General features: G+C 40.8%; 1 protein-coding gene across 2 annotated transcripts in view; it reads right to left on the bottom strand.

Moving 5' to 3' along the window:
• Positions 1-1,052: 1,052 nt before the first annotated feature.
• Positions 1,053-18,828, bottom strand: part of LOC124717050 (arylalkylamine N-acetyltransferase 1-like) — a 256,852-nt gene continuing 239,076 nt past the window's right edge. For both annotated transcript variants that reach the window (XM_047243724.1, XM_047243725.1), the window contains exon 4: positions 1,053-4,382. In XM_047243724.1, the coding sequence (XP_047099680.1) occupies positions 4,184-4,382 (199 nt within the window). In that variant the 3' untranslated portion in view covers positions 1,053-4,183. The remainder of the gene's footprint in view (positions 4,383-18,828) is intronic.

Consider the following 18,828-nt stretch of genomic DNA (forward strand, 5'->3'; position numbering starts at 1 on the left):
ATAAATGATCCTCCACTTGAGGTTTAGGAAGAAGCAATTTTTTTTCCTTTTGCAGACAACGCAAGTATGTTTATAAAAATATTACTGGTTCCATTACTGAAAAGGAAGCTAATGAAATATTCGAAAACATCACCTCACGGTTCAAGGCAAATGGACTGTAGCTAAATTTTGACAAGATTCGATACTTACAGTTCATTATTTCTTGCAGAACCCCATAATCGATAAAAACAAGTTATTCATTCAATGAAATACAAGTACTACAGATTGTTAAACTCTTGGAACTGCAGACAGATCACGACTGTAACAGGAAAAATCCGTCGCCTAAAATTAATTATACGTCTTAGTTCAGCTGTCAACAGTACGCATGAACACTGCTTAATATAATCAAAAAATGAGAAAAAACCTATTTTATTCTGTATAATGTTCACTAATGAGCCATGGAATCATTCTGTGGAGAAAGTCAATTTACAAGGATAGTATTTTCAAAATACAGAACTGTGTAGTAAGATTTGTGTCTGGTGTTAATTCTAGATCTCTTAATACTCTAGGTCTCTTAAGGAAACTAAGTATTTTGGCAACTGCATAACAATATAAATGACCTTTTTCTAAAAAATAGTGAAAAGCGTGGATGTAGCAGTATAAGCAAACATATGGTCTACAAGGATATCAAGGAGTCAACATTAGTACAGAAAGGAGTCGCATGTATGGATACACACGTATTCAACAACATATCAGAGTGTACTGAATGCAACATGGATAATGTATTGACTATAAGAGCTTGCAACTTCTCCTTCTAGAGTGAAGATTATCTTAACAGAAACTCTGTATGATGTTTCGTATTATTTTACAATTAGCAGTGTAATACATAAGTCTTTAGCAGTTTCAAATCATTTCAATGTATTATTCTTAAACTAAATAAAATCTACATATTTTTTTGTCTTCTTTCCACATCCTAGAGAATACATGGGATTAATGGAATATGACAAATGTAATGTAGTGATTTAATGTTGTTCTGTCACTAGAAAAGTTGAGGTGCAAAGAAATACTTTGGATATTTCAAGCCACAAGCTTTTATTCCCACTTTCAAAACATATAAATACAATAAAATTACAGAGTATGTAACAAAACAATATTCTTTAACAACGGATGAATTCTATTCTTTCCATTTATACTCGAGTAATATAGTTTGTGCTTTCATTTTATGAAATAGGTATTATATACACATTATAAATGTAGGTAAGGACATGCAGATTTCACACTGTCTTACACATTAACAACATGAATTAATAATGCATAAAGGTCTATGTATTTCCAGAGTTTTGAGGTTGTTATGGAGAGAGTAGAAACGGCACACAATGTACAGCATGACACATATATCACAGACTTTGCAACATTACAACATTTATAATGTTCCTGGAATGTTATTTGAGGCTAGACTTAGGAAGCAGGAAATATAATCATTGCACTTTGTAAATAATCGAAAGAAATATAAATATTTTGCTTTGAAGTTATTCTTTCATGACAATTTATATCATAGTATCAGTACTGCTAAGTTCTGTTATACTGGTATTTCGCTTTTGCACAGCATGTCTGCTACAAGTACTCATTGATTTCTTTTAGCATCAACATAATTTAATTGAAATGTACAAACAGTGATTACTATTTTTTTCAAACTTGACATAATTGATTTTTTGCAGAAATTTCAGTGATCTAAGATAACTTTTCAATAATTTTCTGGACAGTGCTGCTCATATAGCTTAGCTAAGGAAGGCATTTGCGGTTTCCTTTGAACGATGCAAGTAATAGGCAACTCTTTACAGATACAAATTTGCACAAGACGAGTTACATAGAACTGAATGAGGACAATAAGATATGATGAAGGCCATAAATGACAAGAACTCACTACAGTAGTAAATGTTGTATGCAGTCATGTCTGTGTTAATGAATTATTTCAAAAAAGGAGCATTATGTTGTAGTTATAGTCAGTGTGAAAATTGAAGGCTTAATCAATCTTAATGGGAGTACATTTTTGAGAAGCCATTATTCTAAGAGTCTGTCTTTGTCAAAATTATTATTAATAAGAAGGTACATTTCCTGGAGAAAGCTATAAAATTTCTGAGAGTTGCATACACATTGTTCTGATCATGAAGAAGCTTCATTGCCAAAATTATGTAGTAAATATTTTGAAATTTAACAATTGTAAACTGATACAATTAAAGAGTTTGTTTTAGTGTTGATAGAAAAAACAGAAATAAAACTAACAATTTTGTATTCACATAAAAAATGAAAAATAGTGAATATTTAGTTTCTGTAATGTAGAATCCGCCAGATGAGTGATCGTTATCTACATGAAACACACAAAGAAATTTTGAAACATATATAGTATGCACAAAAATGCAAATGAAGGCAGGTGAAGGTTGTTTTCTTTACCTCATAGTTTCTTCTTGTAATATATAAGCACTTTAGCATAGTTATTATTTCAGAAATTTGTTATTTACTGCAGTATAACAGTCATGGTACAACATAAAGAAATGTCTATAGCATAGCTCTGAACGTCGTGCATTCTATGAATGTGGTCCTTGTGGAAAGAAATTCATAAGCCAGGCATGTTATAAGGCCAAGCATTGCTTTCGGATTTCACGTCTGATGCAGGTACTGTACAGTAAAAAAAAGACCGAGAATAGTAGAAATAGTGATTTCCACAACAAAGTCACTCATTAGATGAGAAACAGGGAGAACCCTCTTGAATATCTTTAGTACCCAACATGCAGTTACTGTTATGACATCACTCTCATCACAGTTTTCATTTCCTGACCATCCTTATAGCTTCTATCTGATATTGATCAGGAACTTGACATTAGAGTGTAGTACTCACATAATTACTACACTTAAATAGGCATCAGAGTACACTTCGTGCAGTATAAAATAAACTAAATTATTGTGTGCCATCACAGCCACAGCAATAAACAAAATAGAGGACTACATGAACAATAGTTAACTTCTTTTGTACATTTTTAAGGAATTATAAACAAGCAACTTTAGAAATCATTATCCAGTTTGGATGACACCTCACTGTAAGTAATTTGTCATATTCTGCCATAAGTATACATCATTTAGAAGAAAATGTATTATAAGTGAGATGTGTATGTTTGTTGCTACTAACATTTCAAGCAACACAAACCAGTGGGTATTCTGAAGCTCCTATGACAATTAATTTAATCATTGCCAGAGGTACATGTTGTGGGTGAATATTGTTATAACTTGTTCCCAGCAGTGACACTTGACATCGACACTTGCTATATTTGTAGGTCAGAATTTCTCCGTGTTACACGAACATATCTGGGGTGGGTGGGGCCACAGGTTTTTGTAATGTCCTGTACAGAAGTGGATAGATTATAGACGGCGCAGTGGACTTTTTTAGTCTCTCTCCAGACCACTTTGCTGTATGTTCAAGTAAGGATTGAGCCAGTTTGGGAATTGTGACATGTGATTTCCTTCAGTCAGTGTAGAAGAAATCATGAAACTGAGTTTTAATCTCACTATTCAGTTAAACAGCCACTGATAAATTCATCTACTGGGAGGGGAGGGATGGGAGACAAGAGGCAACGGAGGCAAGTATTGACTTCAAGCTAGTAGCACATATCTCACATATCTTCTTAAGACACAGAGGTTTACAATCTGATTTTGGAGCACAATTTTCATTCTCAGTGACACATTATAATCCCATCAACGATAAGACCATTAGAGACATAACATAAGTTCGCATTGGGGGAAGAATGGGGTAGGAAGTATTTCATGCCCTCTTCTAAGGAACGCTCTCAGCATTTGTCATAAGTGATAGAAAATCACAGAGAACCCAGATGTGGATAGCTAGATGGGAATTACAACCTGAGTCTTCCCAAATACGAGTACAGTGTGCATGTGAGTACGAGAGAGTGAGTGAGTGAGTGAGTGAGTGAGTGAGAGAGAGAGAGAGAGAGAAGAAAACAGAATAATCAGCTGCCTGTTGAGGGAGAAACGAAAAGGCATCATACCATAGAATTGTGGATGAACCTTGGGCTAAGCTGAAGCTTAGAGGACACTCAGTTGCTGTGCTCATTTTGTACTTGGAGTTGCATACAGTAATATTTTGTTTTTACTCTCCACCAGTTCGTACCACCACACTTGTGCTGCTGCTGCAGCACTAGACGGCCCTCTTGATGTAGGTGGAGACCTCCTTGTGAGGCTCGGCGGGCGTGAAGACGACCTCCCCGTCACGCTTGTACTGGGCGTACGGCATGGAGAAGACGCACTCGAAGCCGAGGCGGCCGACCGCGCGGGCCGAGTAGTGGCTGGTGCAGTCGACGCGCACCAGGGGGATGCCCCGCTGCTTGGCCAGCTCACTGGAAAAGAACCAGACCGGCGGCCGCACGCGTTAGTATATTACCAGCAGGCCTCTCATCAGTTCTCAGTTCTCCGGGACTTTGTCACTTGAATTTTGGTCAATTGTTTGACCGAAGCAAACACAAAAGTCCCTAGAAATTAGGCATTTCATTTTTGTAAGAATTTCCAGAGGTAGACGAAAAGTAATCAATGGGAAAAGGGGGCTCTCAAACTGACCAGCGTGAGGTCTAGTTTTGCAAAGAAAGATTTAATCGCTTAACAGTTCCATGGAGAAGAAATAAAAACTTTGAGGTTCGCCGATGACATTGTAATTCTGTCAGAGACAGCAAAGGACCTGGAACAGCAGTTGAACGGAATGGACAGTGTCTTGAAAGGAGGGTATAAGATGAACATCAACAAAAGCAAAACGAGGATTATGCAGTGTAGTCGAATTAAGTCGGGTGATGCTGAGCGAATTAGATTAGGAAATGAGACACTTAAAGTAGTAAAGGAGTTTTGCTATTTGGTGAGCAAAATAACTGATGATGGTCGAAGTAGAGAGGATATAAAATGTAGACTGGCAATGGCACGGAAAGCGTTTCTGAAGAAGAGAAATTTGTTAACATCGAGTATAGATTTAAGTGTCAGGAAGTCGTTTCTGAAAGTATTTGTATGGAGTGTAGCCATGTATGGAAGTGAAACGCGGACGATAAATGGTTTAGACAAGAATAGAATAGAAGCTTTCGAAATGTGGTGCTACAGAAGAATGCTGAAGATTAGATGCGTAGATCACATAACTAATGGGGAGGTATTGAATAAAATTGGGGAGAAGAGGAGTTTGCGGCACAACGTGACTAGAAGAAGGGATCGGTTGGTAGGGCATGTTCTGAGGCATCAAGAGATCACCAATTTAGTACTGGAGGGCAGCGTGGAGGGTAAAAATCGTGGAGGGAGACCAAGAGATGAATACACCAAGCAGATTCAGAAGGATGTAGGCTGCAGTAGGTACTGGGAGATGAAGAAGCTTGCACAGGATAGAGTAGCATGGAGAGCTGCATCAAACCAGTCTCAGGACTGAAGACCACAACAACAACAACATTTCTAACGGCTTAAGGGGGGAGGGCTTTCATGAAGTTCACAAAAAATGTCAATTTTCAATTTATATGTTAGTATGTATATGGTGTCTGTTCGTTTGGACATGCCCGACAGTTGAAAATTTGTGCTGGACCAGGATTCCCCATTGCTTTCAACTGGTGCGTGCTTGCAGCCAATGTCTGTAATTCCTTTGTGTCTTATATTGCTGGTTATTTATTATTATAAGTCTAGGAGAATAAGGACGTTCCAATGATGGAATCGCATCCGAAGTCCATAAAAAATAACTAAATGTGGAGGCGACCTTACTGCCACGCCCAATTTGTGAAGTTCGATGATCAACAATTCCGTAGATTATTTTCAAGCCGACTTCCGCGAGAGACATGTAGAAGGCTGTGCTACATATATTGTTTGACTTTACAGATCACCTGTGACTCTGTTCCTTATCTTAAAAACAGTAAAAAACCAGCTGGAGACAAGAAACTCAGAAAGAACACACTCCTGAAGTGTATTAAGTCAAGGCTGTCACACAGAACCTATCCAGTGTAAGTGGCACGAGAAGTGCAGTATGAGCTACATATTTCGACATGGTATCAACAGATAAAACATCCCATTCGTCATCGGTGCTACGTTAGCTGGTGTACACAACTACTCTACATTCAAAGGGAGAGGCTTCCAAATTGTATTTTGGATGTTGTCAAGGCCACTTATAGGTTTACAGCCGGCTCTGAAGTTCTAAAATGGTATGTTCAAACAAAACGCAGAATCTAAATGAGTGTCTAAATTCAGTCACATGGAAACGACGCCATAAAACCATATTTTTATATGCTACAGTTGTCGGATTTGTAACTTATGATGCAGTTCTTGTATTTAATGACGGTAACGTTGGGATGATGGAAGTATTAGAGAGAACTGACATTCAAACAACCTATTTCACTCAAGACAGATTTACAGCACCTCTCTGCAGCTGAAAAGTCAGTTGAAGATCTGGTAAAGGAAACAAGGTAAACAACGAGAAACCAGAAAAGAACTCTTGAAGGGAAAAAGAACCCTGAGGGAGTTCTGGAGAGGCGAAATATGAAAAAAAAATCGTTATGCTGATCTTTAAATCGCATTTCCTGCAAATTATGGTGTTCAAATTGTATGTACCTTTCTCTCAGAATCTATGAAGACTAGAATTATGAAATTTTGTATAGTTATTTCTATAGATCAAATAAAAGTAGTCGCAAGAGTAAATTTTGCAATCCTGCGTGTAAGCTGAGAAAGTACTTGGAATTTTGCTTGAATTTTATTTTATACTTATAGAATTATAATTAAAAATATTAACATTCTCCTACTTGATGTTTTCAAAAAACCTCATGAGAGAAGTTTACTAATGCAAAGAGATGAAACAGAAGATATTTTGTAGTAACTTCTTGAATAGTTTCTGAGGAAAAGATACATATACTTTTGAAAATAAAATTTTTAAATTACATAAAAATGTCAAATATATACTCGAAGAAACTCTACAGTAAATGTGCTAATTTAAAGTGAAGCATGGAAAAATTTCATTGTTGCGTCTTGAAAATTATGAGTTTGGTACATCTTTTACGTGATGTCTATTTTTCATGAACGCCCCCCATTAATGAGGTGACACCACCGATCTGTCAGAAATTTGAGAAATTGCATGTTTGCAATCATCTGTCCTGTACACATTTGTCCATTATTTTCTGCCAGCTTCTGTCACAGTGGCCATCTTCACGGAAGATTAGGTGAACAAAAACAAACTACCGATGTACACACAAAATAGAACAAGTAATTTATCAAGCTGGTCAAGGCAAACATGTGGAAGTACGATGTACACACAAAATAGAACAAGTAATTTATCAAATTGGTCACGGTGAACATGTGGAAGTACTTACGTACTTTCCACAGGATACAATGAATACCATGATAGTCATAAGCTGTTTAGAGGATAACATACAACAGGCCATGAACTGCATGCACTGATGGAAATGGGCTGTCAAGCATTGTGGTGGGTGGTTGAAAAAAGTCACATGAAAATCAGAATGAAGAATCACTCGTGAGCTCTCAGGTGCTACCAGAGTACAGCTAGCGTAGTAAACGAACGTAGGGGGTTTCAGAAATGACATGCAATGGTCAAGCAACACGAAGCGACACATTTCAGTAGCCAACGGCAAGGGGCGATTGAGATGGTGTAAACAGCAGAGCAACTGGACAGGAGATCATCGAAAATGAATGATAATCCGATGGAAATGTCTGAGTTTAGTGTATGCCTGGACAGGTTTACCTGGCATTGTGTATAGTGCCACCAGTGAAATACTGAGTGGGCGGTGGTACGGGGGTGGAGTAGCTGCCGTGGTTAGGTTGTGGTTCCCTTATTGCGCTTAAGAAAACAAATTTCGGAAAGATATGAACAAATTTTACACCTCTGTGTGCTGCGTATAGTGGAGGAACAGTTGGGAGACGACGATTGTATTAGCATGAACATTCTCCCTGTCATAAAGCAGCATTTGTGAGGCAATGGTTTGTGGATCATAACATCCATGAAATGGAGTGGCTTGCCCAGATTCTCGAGGTGAACCCAACGTGTCACATTCGGGGTGAGCCAGAAGGTCGATTTCGCTCGATATTTGAGCGTCCAACGACACAACCTTCTCTGGTTTCTACAGTCTCTGGTTTCGGTCCTTGAGGAAGGATGGCCTGATATTCCTCCACAGGCATTCAGAGAGCTTAATGAAAGTGCTCCCAGGAGAGCTGATTCCGTCATAAAGCAGACAGACGGACACACCTTACATACTCCAAGAATAAACAAGAAAACAACAAAGCAACATGAAGGAATTATCAGAAAGAGACGGAAATCGGTAGATGTGATGTACGTACACAGTCAAACAAATATGTTGGAAAAATTGGGTGATTTATTCAAAGGGAAGAGCTTCACAAATTGAGAAGTTCGATAACACGTTGGTCCACCTGTAACCCTTATGGCATTGACTGATGGAGTTGTTGGATGTCGTCCTGAGGGATATGATACCGAAGTTTTTCTCAGTTGGCCTGTTAGATCGTCAAAATCCCAGGCTGATTTGAGGGCCCTGCCCGTAATGCTCCAAAGGTTCTCAATTGAGAATAGATCCGGCGACCTTGCTGGCTACAGTAGGATTTGGCAACCACGAAGACAAGCAGCAGAAGTTCTCGCCGTGTGTGGCGGGCATTATCTTGCTGAAATATAAGACCAGGATGGCTGTTCATGATGAGCAATAGCCGTCCGGGATGGCCGAGTGGCTCTAGCGCTACAATCCGGAACCGCGTGACCGCTACGGTAGCAGGTTCGAATCCTGCCTCGGGCATGGATGTATGTGATGTCCTTAGGTTAGGTTTAAGTAGTTCTAAGTTCTAGGGGACTGATGACCTCAGAAGTTAAGTCCCATAGTGCTCAGAGCGATTTGAACAATTTTTTGATGAGCAACAAAACGGCGCGTCGAATATCTCGACGTAGCGCTGCATTGTAAGGGTGTCATGGATGACAGCCAAGGGGGGCCTGCTATGAAAAGAAACGACAGTCCATGGGTGTCGCTGTAGAGTTTCATGGTGGGCGACAGATTGGTATCCTACCGATGTGGGGGGGACGTCTACAGACACACCTTAGCTGGTCGCCAGGGGGACTCATCACTGAAGTCAATTCTGCTCCAGTCAATGAGATTCCAGGCTGAAGACGTGCCTGGAGGCACCCTAGACAGCGAGGAGATACTAACCAAGACTGTTGATATTTTTAAAAATATCCGATATATCGATACTTATATGAAACTTTCATACCGACTGTCGATATGTCGATAAAGAATATCGATGTATCAAAGGAAAAATATCGACGTACTAACCCATGAAATTATGGCTTTACATTGTAAATACGACGGTTGGAACTTAAATACTGGCAACTATTTATTCACAAGCGATACAAAAGAGTTACATGTTTGCACCTGTTACTGTCCTTCAGAGTAGTCACAAGCGTTGTGCAGAACCCGTTGCCAGCGATGTGCGAGGCGCAGTCTACATCTAGATACATACAGCACAATCCACCATACGGTGCGTGGCGGAGGGTACCTCGTACCACAACTAGCATCGTCTCTCCCTATTCCACTCCCAAACAGAACGAGGGAAAAATAACTGCCTATATGCCTCTGTACGAGCCCTAATCTCTCTTATCTTTGTTGTCTTTCCGCGAAACGTAAGTTGGCGGCAGTAAAATTGTACTGCACTCAGCCTCAAATGCTGGTTCTCTTAAATTTCCTCAGTAGCGATTTACGAAAAGAACGCCTACTTTCCTCTAAAGAATCCCACCCGAGTTCCTGAAGCATTTCCATAACACTCGCGTGATGGTCAAACCTACCAGTAACAAATCTAGCAGCCCGCCTCTGAATTGCTTCTATGTCCTTCCTCAGTCCGTCCTGATAGGGATCCCAAACGCTCGAGCAGTACTCAAGAATAGGTCGTATTAGTGTTTCATAAGCGGTCTCCTTTACAGATGAACCACATCTTCCCAAAATTCTACCAATGAACCGAAGACGACTATCCGCCTTCCCCACAACTGCCGTTACATGCTTGTCCCACTTCATATCGCTCTGCAATGTTACGCCCAAATATTTAATCGACGTGACTGTGTCAAGTGCTACACTACTAATGGAGTATTCAGACATTACACGATTCTTTTTCCTATTCATCTGAATTAATTTACATTTATCTATATTTAGAGTTAGCTGCCATTCTTTACACCAATCACAAATCGTGTCCAAGTCATCTTGTATCCTCCTACAGTCAGTCAACGACGACACCTTCCTGTACACCACAGCATCATCAGCAAACAGCCACACATTGTTATCCACCCTATCCAAAAGATTATTTATGTAGATAGAAAATAACAGCGGACCTACCACACTTCCGTTAGCAGAGCCTGTTCTGTTGATGGTGCGAATGGAGCGGTTTATCGCCTATCGAATCACTGGAACAGTTCTGAAGCGAATGCCACGAAGTGGTTCCTTCATTTCCTGAATCAAATCAAAGTCACGAGAAATTAAGTCCGTGGTGTATGGTGGTTGGTACAGTACTTCCCAGTCCCATCGAACGAACAGAGCAGCCACAGCTTGCGCTGTATGCGCCCGCGCATTGTCGTGCAAAATGATGGGTGGGCTGCGTAGAAAGTGTCACCGCTTCTTTCGTAAAGCTGGTCGCAGGTGATCCTCCAAAAACGAACAGTAATACTGTGCATTGACGGTCTTCTGTGGAGGAAGTAATGCGTTAGGATAACACCATCACAGTCGTACACGACAATCACCATAACTTTAGACCGCTCAATTAGCACTATCAACAGAACAGGCTCTGCTAACTGTATGTTACGCCTTCCACATCGCTGGCAACGGATTATGCAGAATGCTGGTGACTACTTTGAAGCATAGTAACAGGTGCAAACATGTACCTCATTTGTATCGGTTGTGAATAAATAGTTGCCACTATTTAGGTTCCAATCCTCGTATATTGCGTGTTTTAAAGCTGTATATTTAAGTATTGGTCTATTATTAGATATTCTGCACATCAACAAACTACTATCCAGCCTATCTCCCTTATAGCAAGAATTGAGAGAAAAACGTTCACGCTTGGCGATAACCACTTTGCTAACAATGGTAACTGTACGTAAGCGGTACATCAAAAAGTGTCCGATGGGTCTGTCGCTCGGTTTCGTCACATATCGGACACTTCATGGCGACTTCCCTGTTTTTCATTTCTGCCAACGTCAGCGACCTAACAGATGTAGTGTCAAAATTGCCTGGTAAAGCTGAACGTTGTAGTTTCTGTTGGTAGTGCCCAGCCCCGATTATGTCAGCATTTCCACTCACATGTGTCCGCCCACCGTAACTGCCAGCCTTTTCATTCAGATTTTTGTCCATCATTTCCTGCAATAACATTGTCCTCAAGAACATCGCCCCTGTAAAGACAATATTATGGAAATGGAAGAGGAGGTACATGAAGATAAAATGGGAGATATGATACTGCGTGAAGAGTTTGACAGAGCGCTGAAAGACCTAAGTCGAAACAAGGCCGCGGGGGTAGACAACATTCCATTAAAACTACTGACGGCCTTGGGAGAGCCAGTCCTGACAAAACTCTACCATCTGGTGAGCAAGATGTATGAGACAGGCGAAATACCCTCAGACTTCAAGAAGAATATAATAATTCCAATCCCAAAGAAAGCAGGTGTTGACAGATGTGAAAATTACCGAACTATGAGTTTAATAAGTCACATATGCAAAATACTAACGCGAATTCTTTACAGACGAATGGAAAAACTGGTAGAAGCCGACCTCAGTTTGGATTCCTTAGAAATGTTGGAACACGTGAGGCAATACTGACCCTACGACTTATCTTAGAAAATAGATTAAGGAAAGGCAAACCCACGTTTCTAGCATTTGTAGACTTAGAGAAGCTTTTGACAATGTTGAGTGGAATACTCTCTTTCAAATTCTGAAGGTGGCAGGGGTAAAATACAGGGAGCGAGAGGCTATTTACAATTTGTACAGAAAGCAGATGGCAGTTATAAGAGTCGAGGAACATGAAAGGGAAGCTGTGGTTGGGAAGGGAGTGAGACAGGGTTGTAGCCTCTCCCCGATGTTATTCAATCTATATATTGAGCAAGTAATAAAGGAAACAAAAGAAAAGTTCGGGGTAGGTATTAAAATTCATGGAGAAGAAATAAAAACTTTGACGTTCGCCGATGACATTGTAATTCTATCACAGACAGGAAAGGACTTGGAAGAGCAGTTGAACGGAACGGACACTGTCTTGAAAGGAGGGTATAAGATGAACACCAACAAAAGCAAAACAAGGATAATGGAATGTAGTCGAATTAAGTCGGGTGATACTGAGGGAATTAGATTAGGAAATGAAACACTTAAAGTAGTATAGGCGTTTTGCTGTTTGGGGAGCAAAATAACTGATGATGGTCGAAGTAGAGAGGATATAAAATGTAGACTGGCAATGGCAAGGAAAGCCTTTCTGAAGAGGAGAAATTTGTTAACATCGAGTATAAAGTGTCAGGAAGTCGTTCTGAAAGTATTTGTATGGAGTGTAGCCATGTATGGAAGTGAAACATGGACGATAAATAGTTTAGACAAGAAGGGAATAGAAGCTTGCGAAATGTGGTGCTACAGAAGAATGCTGAAGATTAGATGCATAGGTCACATAACTAATGAGGAGGTATTAAATAGAATTGGCGAGAAGAGGAGTTTGTGGCACAACTTGACCGGAAGAGGGGTTCGGTTGGTAGGACATGTTCTGATGCATCAAGGTAGTACTGGAGGGCAGCGTGGAGGGCAAAAATCGTAGAGGGAGACCAAGAGATGAATGCACTAAGCACTAAGCAGATTCAGAAGGATGTAGGCTCCAGTAGGTACTGGGATATGAAGAAGCTTGCACAGGATGGAGTAGCATGGAGAGCTGCATCAAACCAGTCTCAGGACTGAAGACCACAACAACAACAACATTTTCAGCAACTGTTTTTGAAGAATGTCGATGTGTAGAAGCAGCACGCTAGTTGCGTTAAAGTTTATTTCCTAACACCGCTTCACGCAGTGAAAGTAAAATTATGTTCTACTAGAATTTCAAAAGAACAACGTCAAATAGGTACCGAAAATTGTGATAAAAAATATAAAATAAAAATATCGGCACCTGATGTTGGCATTTTGATAGTGATATATCGATATATCGGACGAAGAAATACCACCGATATACATCCACGTCTTTCAGAAAAAATATCGATACTTCGATATTCTATGATAGCCCCAATACTAACATGACTGTCGTCCGCCATACGGTCCAAGAACCGAGAGCGATGGAGTGAGGTGGCACTTCGTTTGATAGCAGAACCCTTTGGTAGTCGTCCGTGGCACACTGACAACACGTCGACGATATTATAATCCCCGTTTCGTTGCCCTTTATAACAGGCCATCCTGGGCTTACATATGAGCAAGATAGTGCCTGCCGACACATGGCGAGAGCCTCTACTTGCTTGTATTCATGCAAGCCAAACCCTACTTTGACCAGAAAGTTCACCGAATCTCTTCCAAATTGAAAACTTGGGAGTGTTGTGGGGAGGGTCCTCCAACCACCTCGGGAATTTTGACGATGCAACGCCCCAGGTGGACATCCAACAACTGTGTCAATCAATGCCATGCCGAATCAGTGCTTGCGTAAGGGCCAGGTGTGGACCGACGCATTATTGACTTGCTCAGGTTGTGAAGTTCAAAAAATGTTTGTGAAACCTTGTGGGACTTAACTGCTAAGGTCATCAGTTACTAGACTTACACACTACTTAACCTAAATTATCCTAAGGACAAACACACACACCCATGCCCGAGGGAGGACTCGAACTGGAGGCCGGGACCAGCCCCACATTCCATGACTGCAGCGCCTGAGACTGCTCGGCTAATCCCGCGCGGTTTATGAAGTTCTTTCTTCTGTATAAATCACGCAGTTTTTGTGTAATCGTAACCATTTATTTGTCTGACCTGCGTTTCTCCTGGTGTACACAATTTTCAAACAACTTACAGGAATTCAGCCTGGAAATATTTACAGAGAGCGAAGATATTTCGGCCGGATTACACCCCGCCATTTTCAAGGCACGAACAGCAATGGACAGGCGACGTACAAACAAATTTGAAACCTCGGATCTTCGAGTAATTCAGATGAGGTAACACACACACAGTGAAAACTAGTGCACCAAAGATGGCCAAAGTCACAGGTATCGATAGTGAAAGACTACGAACTAGCAGGTGAGGTAACATTGACTCTGTCCCTCTGTCGTTTGACAAGATAGAGAGCAGGATTCCAAGCAGAGTTTAAACAAAACTTTCTATCCCTGTTTACATGGTTGCTCGCTAATTTAATTTCAACAGCTACGTTAACCCTTTCGTGAGCCGTGGGAAACATGCTTCCCACTACAATGAACTCGCTCCTAGTCCCGTGGGATTCACAGTTCCCACCTCTGTACGGTGCTACCACCTAGTGAACAGTGTAGGGTACTACTTCCAATCGAAAGTTCCCGCCGTTTTTGCTGTCCCTTCGCGCAGAGGCATTGTATAGCTGAGTGTTTCTCTGTAGAGGAGCCTTTTAGTGCTGTTTGCGTGACATTTTGCGATTTTTTCCTCAAAGCTATAGTATAAGGTAAATACTTTTGATTTACCAAAATTTATGAAGGAGCACGTAAAACTGGAACGAGGAGGATTCCAGTTTGAAACAAAAGGCGCTATTTCTGCAGTAAAATGGATGGATAACCATCCAGTCACTTTCCTGTCCTCAATTCATGACCCATGAGAAACAGCCACAGTGAAAAGGAAAAACAAGGAAGGTACTAGTGCAGAGATTTCTTGTCCTGAAGTTGTGGCAGAATATAACAAAATAATGGGTGGTGTCGATAAGTTTGATCAATTACGAGAAAGGTATGCTATTGGCAGACGTTCTGTAAAATGTTGGCACAGAATATTTTATTTCCTGGTGGACGTTGCTGCAGTGAACAGTTTTATCCTGTGGAAAATAAGTAAAAGAGAAAGTGGACAGCATGATCAGCTCACATACAGGATCCATCTAGCCAGACAATTGATTGCTGGCTTCTCATCCCAAAAAAGGCGTGGACAAAAACCTGTCTTTCTGGCAAAAAGGGGTAAAGTACCTGAAGATTTTCGTCATGTAGCTGTATGGGAGCATCAACCCATTTTAGGAGAAACCTACTGGACGTGCCGTCGTTGTAGTACCAAAGCTGCGGAAAAGAGCACTCGCTGTGTTTATACATATTGTCAAATACCACTTTGCATAGACCCATGTTTCAGAAAATTTCATGGCAAGTAATTGTGAACAATCATTGTAACAAGAGAAGTAAATTTATCAAATAAATATGACATATATTGAAAAAGCTGTTTTTGTCATTTAACTCCAAGGAAGGGCAGTATGAAGAATACTTCCCACCTTGTTGTGTGACCTCACTTTCACAGTTGGAGCAAATTTGATATTCTGTATGATAAATATAGCTATCTGTTAACTACTATCTGCTCTCCATCCATTAAAAAAACTGCTCAATAATTTTGCCCACGAAAGGGTTATTAGCACTGTCCCAAAAACTGGACGTGCATGCTCGGTATTGTTACATACGAGGGTGATTAGGAAACTAAGGAACGATCTGTCGTGAAATGCAAACCACAGTGAAAATTCGATGAAGTTTTGCACAGGTGTGTTGGGCAGTGCTTCTGCTATGCCCGTCGATCGCGTTTCGTCGTTCTTTTTAGTTCTGAGCATACAGGGAGCACATAAAGATACCTTGAACAATGGTGTCTTCCACCAACTACGAGAGCCTGGTGAGAAATTTCGCCTGCAGCTATGCAGCCAACTTTACATAACTGTCGTGCGTTTTCTTCTTCAAGACAATTCTCAACCGCATTCTGCAGGGGCAATGAAGATGATCCTGGATCGTTTTCAATTGGAAATGTTTGATTACCCACAATACAGCCTGTAACTGTCTCCCTCTGAGTTTCATGTCTGCTCACATGAATCGCTGGCTATGAAGACAACATTATGGCACAGACAACGAGCTGTAGGCCAGCCTAGAGAATTGGTGGAAAGCACTAGCGGCTGCGTTCTATGACGAGGATATTGGAAAGCTGGTGGACCGCTACGACAAACGTCTAAGTTGGATCGGCGACTATGGAGATAAGTCGCTGGAAGTTGTAGCTAACTGTAGGAAATAAAACAGTTTTGATTTTCACCGAGGTTTCGATTTCGCTTCTTATCGTTCCTTAATTTCGGAATGGCCCTCATAACATAAGGTGATCAGTATCCAAAGAATGTTCGACAATAGCAGATCTACTTAGCTGCTGTAATCGCGTGTGCCGTTTATGCTCAGCACATCGGTCCTCCACGGTTCTGATAGTCCGACCAATGTATGCCATGCTACAGCTACAAGGAATGCGATATACACACGCCTTACGCCAACCGAGATCGTCCTTAACAGAACCAGAAGCACTCTAATATTAGATGATAATACTGAGTAGACACCGAAGTCTACTACCTTTTTGCCTTACGCAGGAAGCACTTTCAACAAGATCGGTCGCATATGACGGAAATACGATGTGAAATGTTCTTTCTGACCTTCTTCTAAAAGTAGATTGCTAAGAAACAAGGTTTTAAATTTGCTTGTACATCGCCTGTCCGTTGCAGTTTGTCCCCTGAATATGGCGGGTTTTACTCTACATCTACATACATACTCCGCAATCCACCATACGGTGAGTGTCGGAGGGTACCTCGTACCACAACTATCATCTTCTCTCCCTGTTCCACTCCCAAACAGAACGAAGGAAAAATGACTGCCTATATGCCTCTGTACGAGCCCTAATATCTCTTATCTTATCTTTGTGGTCTTTACGCGAAATGTAAGTTGGCGGCAGCAAAATTGTACTGCAGTCAGTCTCAAATGCTGGTTCTCTAAATTTCCTCAGTAGCAATTCACGAAAAGAACGCCTCCTTTCCTCTAGAGACTCCCACCCGAGTTCCTGAAGCATTTCCGTAACACTCGCGTGATGATCAAACCTACCAGTAACAAATCTAGCAGCCCGCCTCTGAATTGCTTCTATGTCCTCCCGACTTGATAGGGATCCCAAACGCTCGAGCAGTACTCAAGAATAGGTCGTATTAGTGTTTTATAAGCGGTCTCCTTTACAGATGAACCACATCTTCCCAAAATTCTACCAATGAATCGAAGACGACTATCCGCCTTCCCCACAACTGCCATTACATGCTTGTCCCACTTCATATCGCTCTGCAATGTTAAGCCCAAATATTTAATCGACGTGACTGTATCAAGCGCTACACTACTAATGGAGTATTCAGACATTACAGGATTCTTTTTCCTATTCATCTGCATTAATTTACATTTATCTATATTTAGAGTTAGCTGCCATTCTTTACACCAATCACAAATCCTGTCCAAGTCATCTTGTATCCTCCTACAGTCACTCAACGACGTCACCTTCCAGTACACCACAGCATCATCAGCAAACAGCGGCACATTGCTGTCCACCCTATCCAAAAGATCATTTATGTAGATAGAAAACAACAGCGGACCTACCACACTTCCCTGGGGCACTCCAGATGATACCCTCGCCTCCTACGAACACTCACCATCGAGGACAACGTACTCCCGCCGAAATATCGGCAGTTGCTGCGAATATTACCTGGATGAATTCTCGCAAGTTGTTTGGAAATTTATTTGTGCGTACGCGTCACATCTGCCGTATTCCGTCTCTCTCATACGATCACGTCGTGGTGCGTCGTTGTTTTTGTCTCACAAGGGAACCTCCCCATGACACCCCCCTCAGATTTATTTATAAGTTGGCACAGTGGATAGGCCTTGAAAATCTGAACACAGATAAATCGAGAAAACAGGAAGAAGTTGTATGGAATTATGAAAACAAATAAGCAAAATATACGAACTGAGTAGTCTATGCGCAAGATATACAATATAAAGGACAGTATGAGCTCAGGAGCGCCGTGGTCCCGTGGTTAGCGCAAGCACCTATGGTAAGAGAGGTCCTTAGTTCTAGTCTTACCTCATGGGAAAAATTTAATTTTTTATTTTCAGACAATTATTATCTGTCCGTCATCACTTTTTGGGAGTGATTGTCACATCCACAAGAAAACCTAAATCGGGAAAGGTAGAAGAATCTTTTTACCCATTCACCAAGTGTGCAAGTTAGGTGGGACGACAACATATTCCTGTCATGTGACGCACATGCCGTCACCAGAGTAGTATAGAATATATCAGACGTGTTTTCCTGTAGAGGAATCGGTTGACCTATGACCTTGCGACCGAATTCTTTCGGTTCCCATTGGAGTGGCATGTCCTTTCGTCTACTAATCGCACGGTTTCGAAGTGCGGTCGCAAAACACAGACACTAAACTTATTACAGTAAACAGAGACGACAATGAACGAACGGACATATCATAACTTTGCGAAAATAAAGAAAGTAAATTTTACACTCGAGGGAAGACTTGAACCAAGGACCTCTTCTTCCGCAGCTGCTCACACTAACCACTTTTTTTTTTTTCAATTTATTGGTCATAACGTTCCACAGTAGCACATAATTTTCAACTGACATTTAAAAGTAATAAAACAAACTAAAATTAATTACAGTTTCCTTGGCATTTTAGAAAAAAACAAAGTCTAAACCAGATAGTGATGTTCGTCACTTGATCGTACTTATTTTTTAAAGATCAAATTGTCTCTCGTTTCTTCATGTTCTGAATCGCATCATCGAAAATGGAGTTGACATGACTGTTCTTCTG

The sequence above is a fragment of the Schistocerca piceifrons genome, chromosome 9 (assembly GCF_021461385.2).
Source record: "Schistocerca piceifrons isolate TAMUIC-IGC-003096 chromosome 9, iqSchPice1.1, whole genome shotgun sequence".
Taxonomy (NCBI): domain Eukaryota; kingdom Metazoa; phylum Arthropoda; class Insecta; order Orthoptera; family Acrididae; genus Schistocerca; species Schistocerca piceifrons.